Below are 10143 nucleotides of genomic sequence, written 5' to 3' on the forward strand. Positions count from 1 at the left end.
AGGGACTGGCAGGTGGGAGTCCTTTCTCTCCTCTCCCCAGGGCCCACATGTCCCAGAGCATGGCAGGTTTCTCAGATGGAAGACAGTGGGTCACTCTTGGTGCAGGGCGGGAGATACGAAGTGGAGGGTTCAGGAGGCCCCAGGTGGGCCCTGGGGTCCTAGGTCACGGGAAGCACACCAAGAGCGGGCAGGCAGGGTCACTGTACAGGGCAGAGAGGGGAGGAGACGGGACACAGGAGGCTGCAGGGCCGGCCACCCACTACTTGGCGCCATCATCCGGGTTGCCCTCGCCGTCCGTCTTGCCCTCCTCCTCGGTCTTCAGGTCATCTGTGCTCAGCTTCTGCTCTTTTTTTCTCCTCACACATTTGACCACCATCAGCACCAAGATGATCACAGCCAGGAAGCCCCCGACAGAGGCACCCACAATCACGGCCACCGTGGAGTCCCGCTCAGGGGGCTCTGGAAAGGAAGGAGAGCCACTGAGCACCAGGGCTGGGAAAGGGGCCTCCCCACCACCCCACTACCCATGGCATGCGTGGAACCACCCTGACTTTACTCTCCTCCGCGGACAGGACTTTAGCAAAGCCAAAAAGCAATCCAGGTGACTGACCCTGAAGTGCCCCCACCCTCAAATCCCAGGACACCCAAAGGCCCCAGAGGAGGTAGTGTGATGAAGTATTTAAGAGCACGAACTTTAAGATCAAACCAGACCCAAATTTGAGTCCTGATTGTACAACTTATGAATTGCATGACCTTAAGTAACTTATCTTCTCTAACCTCAGTTTTCTAACCTGTAAAATGGGGTTAATAATAATACCTTCCTCGAAGGTTTTCATGAGGATGAAATAGTGCATAAACAGAGCTTAGCCCTACGACTGAGACATAGAGGTGCCCAATAAATGAAAGCTGCCATCATCACCGTCATTATTATTGTTGTTGTTGTCATCTGAAACAGGGTCTTGCTCTGTTGCCCAGGCTGGAGTGCAGTGGCGCAATCATGATTCGCTGCAGCCTCGACCTGCTGGGCTCAGGTGATCCTCTCACCTCAGCCCCCCAAGTAGCTGGGAGTATAGGTGCCAGCCACCATGCCCAGCTAATTTTTGCATTTTCTGTAGAGATGGAGTTTTGCCATGTTGCCCAGGCTGGTCTCGAGCTCCTGAGCTCAAGCTATCTGCCTGCCTCAGCCTCCCAAAGTGCTGTGATTACAAGTGTGAGCCATCACGCCCAGCCCCATCATTAAGACCGGGATTATAGTCTATATCATTACCAGGACTCTCTGGGACATGTTCCCAGGTTCTTGAGGACTAGAGGGAAGAAAATGGATTCCTTCTATGTAGCACAAATGGTTGCTCCCACCCTCAGGAAGGCATGGCCTCCCCAAAGTGCCCTGAGCGAGTGCTGCACAGAGTAGGTGGGTGGGAAAGGTCAGGGCCCCGAAGCTGGCACCCCAGCCTTCACCTTCCATGATGACTTGCAGATGGATCTTGCCATGGCCCCGGTGGCGGTCTGGGGGGTTCATGATGTAGCAGTTGTAAATCCCCTCGTCCTCAGGCTGCACGTTTCTCAGCATCACGGACACATCGTACTTGCTGGGGTTCCCCGAGAACTCCACGCGGTCTTGAAACCGCTCCAGCTTCAGGTTAATGATCTTCATGCGGAACTGGAGGAACTGGGGATGGAGCGAGGGACAGGATGGGCAGCTGGGCGGCTGAATGAGCAAGCAACTACAAGGACAGCGAGGACGCCCCCTCTTCCTATCTACCCTTTTCCTGGGGAAGAGAGGCAGTTACCTCTAGGAGGCACCAGGGTGTGCAGCACACCTTGTGTCAAAGCCTCCAGGGCACGCAGCCCACCCAGGGTCCTCTGGGGCCTAGTCCAGCGCGGGGGCCGATGGTGGGACGGGGCCTTCATGCTGCGGGGCTCCTGCCTCCTCCCCCACTCCCGCCTTCAGCCCAGGACTCACCATCTCCTCGGAGCAGTTGTTGCACCCCTGGTAAGTCCAGTTCAGGGAGAACTGTTTGTGGTTCACTGTGTAGCAGGAGTTGAAGGTGCAGGGCAGGCGGGCATCAGAGCCATTGAGGACATTGAGGGTGGCAGGTACTGTGACCTCCATGCTCCGTCCTGGTGGCACTGCAGACGAAGCCACAAGCTGGTGAGGAGTCTGGCTGAAAGGGCTGGGGAGGGGCAAGCCCTCTGTGCCTGAGGGTGTTGGGGGATGAGGCAGAGCAGAGCAACCGGCAGGGGACTGGGCAGGGGACTGGGTCCTCGACAGCGCCAGTTAGTCAGTGGGAGTTATTGTTACTTGCAACAGGGTCTCTGTTGCCCAAGCTGGAGTGCAGTGGCGCAATCATGATTCACGCAGCCTCAACCTGCTGGGCTCAGGTGATCCTCTCACCTCAGCCTCCCAAGTAGCTGGGAGTACAGGTGCAAGCCGCATGGAATTGGGCTTCGTTCTTCCTGGCAGGGGCCCACTCAGCCTCCCCAGTCCATACTCGTGGAGTGGGCAGGCACATATGGGGCACCAGATATGGTCTTTGAGGCAAAGTGGGGTGGCAGAGCAGGTAGGGGAGGAGAGAGACCAAATCATCACGTCACCTGTCAAGCCAGGGGCAGCCAAATGGCCCCAAGCCTTTTCTAGAACCACTGTTAGGCAACCCCCGCCCCCACCACACTTGCCCCACTTCTGTCATATGCTAGCAGAAGACCACAGACAGGGGCTTCACTATGCTTGCCTCAGTTTCCCCCTTATTCTCACCACTTCGAACCATCTTTGCTGGGCCAAAGCCCTTCCAGCTGAAACTGAGGGCTCCCCTGCAGTTCTGTTCTCAGGGCAGCAGCCTGAGAACAGCTGGAGATTTGGAAGGCCTCACTCTCCATATCCCAGGGACAGAGCAAAGCTGTGTCCCAGCACAGCCCAGCCCCCTACCTTCCTCAGGCTTGTGACAGACAAGAAAGAGGGCAGACAAGCTGTGGGAGGGAAGAGGTGCCCCAGAAGGTGAGGCACCATTCCAAGGACCAGCTGATGGGTCTACAGGGACAGGAGTCCCTCTTGGAGATGTCAGACCTGGAGACACCACGGCAAGGAGCTGCTACAGGAGGGCAGGGTGGGAGCTGCTGGTTCTGTGGAGGAGTCCTATTAGGAACACTAGATGTAGGCCAGGAGACCTTGGTGCTGGGGCTGAGAAAGGCCTGTCCCACTCTGACATTCTAAGCAGGACAGAGCCTATAGGGAGGTGAGCGAGGGGCCTGGGGCAAGACACTTAAGGGGCATCCACTCTCTGGTCATGGAACTACCTCCTTAAATGTCACGCCCCAGGCACCTCACTGGACTCACCTGAGCCCTAGCCTTCATTCCAAGATGCTCTGCCCGTATCCTCAAGAACCTTATCTCAGAAGGTTCCCTTTCTTTATGGAGGATAAACAGCAGTGTTCAGCGTCATTCATTCACTCATTTACCAAATATTTATAAATCACCTACTGTGTGCCAGGCACTTAGTCTAGGCCCTGAGGGTTACTGCTGTGAACAGGACAGGCAGAGTCACTGCATCATGAAGCTTATATTCTGGGAAGAAGGAAAAAAATCATGGAGTTGTAGGTTAGAGACACACGGCAAGGTAGAGGGGCATTGTCTGATGTTGGGTGGGCAGGGAAGCCTGCTGTGAGGGGGACACGCAGGCAGTGCCCGCCTGAAGTGAGGGAGTGAGCCCGTTGAAGTTTTGAGGGAGTCGAGTTCCCAGGCAGGGGTACTCCCAGGGGCCAAGTCCCAGTGACTGGAAGGAGCTTCGTGTGCCTGAGGCAGAGGGAGCAGAGTGACCAAGGGGGCGCATGGTGAGACCTGAGGTCCGAGAGTAAGGCAGGGACCAGCTCACAAAGGCTTTGTGGGCCAGCATGCGGAATTAGGAGTTTCCTCTTTGGAGTGTGATAGGAGGTCCCTGCAGGGTTGGGGAGTGCTGGGAGGCTGTCCAGGCAAGCCCAACAGTGGCTGATGTGGGGATAGCATAGACAAGGGGATGCGACTAGACTTGGGTTCAATCCCAGCTCCAGCATCAGAAGCTGGGAGAGTGGGGGCTGCTCCTTTGTAAAATGCAGCTGGTGACGCGCATCCCCCAGGGTTGTTTCCATAATGAAAATAAGCAGTAAGTATTCAGCAAATGGTAGCTGCTATTATCCTCAATTCTCCCCAAGTTCTGCCTTGCAAACAGGAAGGGCTTCTAGGGGAGCATCTGGCCTGGCCTGAGGGCACCTTGGAGACTGTCCCCTCCAGCCAGTCCTTAGGAATTGGCAAACAGCCCAGGCCTGCAGGGCTCCTATTTTTCAAACTTTTTTTTTTTTTCCTGCACAAAGCTGCAGAAGCAGCTGCCCTGCAGCCTGCAGGGACATCAACATCTGCCTGGAGCACCCTTCTGCCGGCCCCGCCCCTGGCCCGAGCGATCAGGGCAAGTGGTAGGACTTAAGAACCAGAGATTCTCTGAACTGGAAGCAGCCCTGGATGGAGGGGTAGGCATGGGGACCTCATCTGTTCTCCAAGCTGGGAGACAGGCGTCACCATCTGCGTTTTCTAGAGGAGGAGCCCAGGGCTGAGGATTCCAGGTGTGAGTTTAAGTGCTCATTAGGGGAGTACGGCCTGGGGAGGATGAGTGGGCCCCTGCCAGGAAGAACAAAGCCCAATTCCATCTCCTGCACTTTCATCACCATTCTGAAAGCATCTGGCACCGCACCAGCCAGGGAGGAGGTGGGCAGAAAATGCCAACAGCATCTCTATCTGCAGAGGCACAGAGCTCTGAGGGAAGGCATTGATAGTGCTCGTCCTGAGCTTACCTCCCATCCCAGGAATGTGCTGCCCCTCTAGCTCTTCCCTTGGGAGGTCGATTATCTTCCCAGGGGCTCTTCAGGCCAAAAAGTCTGCGTTCTGTGAAGCCCGGCTGACCCTGCGCGGGCCTCTGCCCGCCCCCTCCACCAAGCCCAAGGCAGTGCTCCAGATTAGAACTTGAACTCCACCATCTCGAAGGAGCTAGCACCCTGCCGTGGAGGAGGGCAGGGTAGAGAGGAGTGCGGGGGCGCCTTTTCTGGCCCGCAGGACTGGGGCAGCCAGAGAGGTGCAATGCGGGCTCCCCCTCCCCACCCTGCAGCGCGGCACTGCAGAAGGTACCGGGCGGAACACGCGTGCCCTCTAGTGGTCACAGAAGTGAAACGTCAAGTTCCATCCGGCGAGGGAGCGTGGGATCCGGAGCCAGAGTTGGAGCTGAGATCAGAAACCGTAGATCTAGCCCTACTGTTTTATCGATGAGGAAAGAGAGGCCATGAGAGCCACACGCAGAGAATAGGGACAAGCTGAGGCCAGAGTCACGGTTCCTAGCCCCTCATCCAAGATCCCCACGTGAGCCTGTGACCTTACCAGAATCCCAGCAGCTTTAGGGTGCTGGGCCTCAGACCTTCCGCCAGTCCGGGCCCTCATTAAAAAGGAGGGGGCCATGGCTCAATAAGATCACAGCTGTGAGCAAAACTCTGGTCTCTTGATTAACTCTCCTGCTTCGGGAGAGCACCCGAATGCATGGCCAAGGCCACAGAAAGGACTTCACAGCCACAAACCCTTACAAAATGCTTACAACGAGCCGGGCGCTGTCTAAGCATTCTACACATATCACCTCATTTAATACTAACAAAACCCTGTCATCACTCCCACATTCCGGATGAGGAAGATGCAGCACAAAGAAGTTAAGAGACGAACCCAAGTTCACGGCTAGTGAGAGGCGAAGCTAGAATCTGAAGCTAGTCTGCCTGGCTCCAGGCAGCGTTGAGGCACTGAAGCTGAGTGGGGAAGTGAGCCCCATCCCAAGGCATCTGGGGTACCAGATCTCTTGCCGACTATATGGCAGGTCCAACTCCAGGCAGGCCGGCCAGCAGGGAGTGGTTGCATTTAAAGGAACCTCCATACAAGGGAGGCGCGCAGTCTTCCTGGTTGTCCCATTTGAGACCAGGTCTGGGGCCTGTGTCTCCGATTTTCAACTCACAGAAGGGAAATGATCATCAACGGGCTGTGACTTCTGATCTTAGATCCAAAACCTCAGCAGTGGCGGGCCCCCTGCTGTCTCCAAGGCACATCTGGGCCCTCAGGCACCGTGTCATCCACTGTTCTAACTAGCCCATCTTGCAGTGACTATGAAAATTTGCTCATCTGCCAAATGCTATCTCTTGCAGAGACTGGAAGTTAATCTCTTCACTCCTCTTTCCACCCTACAGCAAACTATGAGGTAATTATTTCCTTCTTTTTTTTTTTTTTTTTTTTTTTTTAGTATCTAAACAGATGAACTGTCTCCCAGGGCAGCTCCTGCCTCCCAGGTGAGTGTGGCTTCCAGCCCGTATCTCCGCACCTGCACTGCAGTACCATCCAGACCCTTCCTGCTCCAGGGCCTCCCCAACCCCAGCCACTCTAGCCCATCTTCGTGCAGCCAGGAGCAACCCACCCTCATCACTCCTCACCTCCAAACCTCCAACGGCTACCCACTGCTTTCAGCATCGAGTCCAGGCTCCTGGGCACGGCTTCCAAGCCCTTTGCCATCTGAGGCCAACTTATACCCTAGCCTCATCTCCTGCCAGCCCCCATCCCCCCAGGTCTCCTTCACTCCAGTGACCCCAGTTCTGATTTTTTCTGAAAACACCACCTTGCTTCCCTTCTCCATGCCTTTGCACATATTTTTGCTTCAGGTTGGGAAGCTCATTTGCCCTCCTGTCCCTGGGGCCCTCCTACTTATTCTTCAGGTCCCAGCTCACAGCACATTAGCCTCAGTGACTGTTTCCCCAGTGTCCTTGTCCTCACCCAAGCCCTGTTCCTATCTCTTCCACATGACTTGGGGGCAGAATGGCAGGATAGTTAACCTCCCAGTGCCTCAGTTTCCTCATCTGTAATATAGGGGACAATAAGCCCAACTTCGTAGGGCTGTTGTAAGGATTAAGTGACTTACTGTCTGTATGAAGTTCAGCACAGTGCCTAGCACATGGCCTGGACAAAAGTTAGCTGCGACTCTGATGATCACTATTGCTATTATTGTTACCATACATACAATGTTGTCTTGTTATTATTTGTTTATGGGCCTGTTTCCCTCAAGAGGCTCCGGGGAACTGATTCTTATTCATCTTGGTATCCCTGGCACCCAGGACAGTGGGTGGCACAGACTGGGGCTCAATAAAGTCGACTAAAGGAAGAAGAGACCGCTTTCTCTCCATGTCTGGGTCCCTGCCACCACAAGCAGCAGGTATGTGCAGTGGGCCAGAGTGAGGACCAGACTTCACTTTCTTTCTCTTTCTTTCTTTCTTTCTTTAAGAGACAGGGTTCGGCTCTGTTGCGCATGCTGGAGTGCAGTGGCGTGATCACGGCTCACTGCAGCCTGGAACTCTTGATACTCCTACCTCAGCATCCTGGAACAGTTAGGACTACAGGCACACGCCACCATGCCTGGCTCATTTTTCTTTTTTTCTTTTTTCTTTCTTTCTTTTTTTTTTTTTTTTTTTCTGTAGAGACAGGGTCTTGCTATGTTGCCCAGGCTAGTCTCCAACTCCTGGCCTTAAGCAATCCTCCCACCTTAACCTCCTAAAGCACTGGGATACAGGCGTGAGCCACCGTGCTCAGCCCAGACTCCACTTTCTATGCCTCCTCTAACATAATCCATACATTGGTAAGCAGGCCAGTGACTGTGGAGTTAACGGTCTCAAGAAAAACTTGAGGGAAGTCCAGTCATTTGCATTGTTTCTAGCTAAAACTAGCCTCATGTGCTTCTGTTGTGGGTACAGTTGGTTGCCCACCTGCCCTTTCTCTTATGGCCCTCTTCTCTTATGGTCACCTCCATAGTCATCCCCACAAGCCCAGCCCCGACAGAGTCCCCTCCCTCATCACTTGTGGCATCCTCCATCCCGGGGATCGATGCTACTGCAACACCACCAAAGTTCCATTGTCAACTCAGCCCTCAGCATTGGAGTGCCAGGGACATGCCTCATTACAGCACCAATCAAATTCAAGTTCAAGTTCAGGATTCCCATTCCTGTGTCCTCTCCCACTCAGCTTTGCAGAAGCTTTAGCTGCCTCCCACCACCATCTCCTCACCCCCAACACTCAGACCTCTTCATCCCAGACTCCCTCTTCCCTGCCATAGCCCAGGGCTCTGGGTCCTGGTCACTGAGCCCCCTTTCTAACTTTACTTAGCCATGGCTCTCACCAGGCGGCTTCTCTCCTGCAGGGAGCACTTCCTAACTCCTGAGGGAAGGGTCCTGTCCTCCATCTGGGGCTCCTTGCAACAGTCCACTCACCCAACTCCCCCTCTTTCAGCCTGTCCTGAGACTGATCAATTAGGTACTGTTAATACAGCAGTGCCATTTCTTGAACATTGGGGGCAGTGGAATCCAATGTTTAAGAGAATGTGGTGAAGTCAGACCCAGGGAGTTCAAATCTCAGCTCCCATTACCCGTTACCCGTTACCGTAGTCATCTGTTTCCTCCCTGTAACCTGAGGTATAATAGAATCTACCTCAGATTGCTGTGAGGGCTGAACAAGACACACAGTGCCTGGGCTCACGAAAAGCATTCTTACGTTAGCCATTCTTAAGTTCCTGCCGTGCCTGGATCACAAACACGCCAGGCAGTAGGCATTCTTTAGTTTACCCAGAAGGGAACTGAAGCTCAGAGGGGTTGAGTAACTTGCCTGTGGTCATTACGTAAATGACAAAGGTGGCTTGAAACCCAGGTCCTGCCGGAGATTCCATAGCATTCCTGCCCTGATGTTAATATGCCAAGTAACTCAGCAAAGCAGGCTGGCAGGGCCTCTGCACTGTCTGTGTTTAGCACTCCTACCCCAAACCCAGCACATCACGCCACAGAAAGAGAGAGAGGCTTTGTGGTGGCCAATATTGCCATCAAGTCCTTGGACTTGACTCTCAGTTGCTGCTCCAGCAATAAGTAAGTTTAGGAGCAAGAATGAAACTCTACAAAGCAGGCTTGCAAATAACTTTCTAGCCCACTTCCCCACCAGGAAGTCTCTGAGTGGTCAAATACAAAATTAACATTTGGGGCTACTTGACAGGACAGTCTGCAAGACTGGACTGGGCAGTTCTGAGGCTGGATTTAAAGGGCCGCAACCTCGCTCAGCCCATGGGTTCCATTTTTTCCTGAATCTCTACACCTGGCCCCTCCTCCATTCCATCGGGCCCAAGCCAAAGGTGCCTTCTCCATCAGTGCGTGCCTCAGCAGGTCTCCTCCCAACCCAGACATCATTCCCCAAGCCCGCTTCCCACCTACTCCCACACACGTTCCAACAGATCAGTGAGACCGAGTGCCAGGAAGCCAGACCCAGACTCAACTTTCTGCCACCAGCTCCCCCGCACACTCTCCTAACACCCTAAATCCACCAGGATCAAGGTTCCGAAAAGAAGCCCCTTAAGGGAACATTAAGTCCCAGGACCCCACATTTGCGGCAGCTACAAAAAAAAAAAAAAATCCCTGAAGATACTGCAGGTCAATCCACTCTCTGCCCCACCCCCACACTGGTCCACTTAGGGGAAATCCAAAGAAGATTCACCTCCCTTGACCACTGTCAGCCCCCAGCAACACTCAGATCCCCTGACCCAACATTTCTGTGACTAAGTAGTCCCAGGGTTCTGCACTCCCCAGCAACGTCCCTTCCAGTCCCCAGCACCTCCCCTCCCAAGGACACAGAGGGAAGCACTAGCAATGTCTTCTTTCCTATCCCCTGCCCCCATCCTCTTCACGTTGCGGCTACACTTCTGAACCCTCGGGAGCATGCAGATGTGAGTCTAACTTACCCAAAGAGAAAAAGAGACTGAGCCCCGTGAGACTGAAGGCAGGGCGAGGTAGCCAGGCATCTCTGTGCATTTTCAGAGACTGAGATGTTAGTCGGGTGGGCTACGGGAGAGGGTGATTTGAGGGGGCGAGGACTACAGGGGAGGAATGGTTGGATGCTAAAAAAAAATGCACGGATGTACTTCAAAGACATATGCAACATTAAGGAAGCTTTATTTCCATCTCTCTAATATGGCCGGCTTGTATGTTGCTGCTAAAAAGAGAGAGAGAGGGAGTGTGTAAAGGAGAGAGAGAGAGATGGGGGGAGAGAAAAGGGGGATGGGGTAAATATTGTGG

General features: G+C 54.0%; 1 protein-coding gene across 1 annotated transcript; it reads right to left on the minus strand.

The window, feature by feature from the left end:
* Positions 1-259: 259 nt before the first annotated feature.
* On the minus strand, positions 260-9892 carry SCN2B (sodium voltage-gated channel beta subunit 2). Its single transcript, NM_001195475.1, is given in 4 exon segments — positions 260-459; positions 1459-1669; positions 1964-2130; positions 9810-9892. Coding segments are annotated over 4 exon segments (648 nt in total). The 5' UTR covers positions 9880-9892.
* Positions 9893-10143: the final 251 nt, after the last annotated feature.

The sequence above is a fragment of the Macaca mulatta genome, chromosome 14 (assembly GCF_049350105.2).
Source record: "Macaca mulatta isolate MMU2019108-1 chromosome 14, T2T-MMU8v2.0, whole genome shotgun sequence".
In the NCBI taxonomy this organism is placed as follows: Eukaryota; Metazoa; Chordata; class Mammalia; order Primates; family Cercopithecidae; genus Macaca; species Macaca mulatta.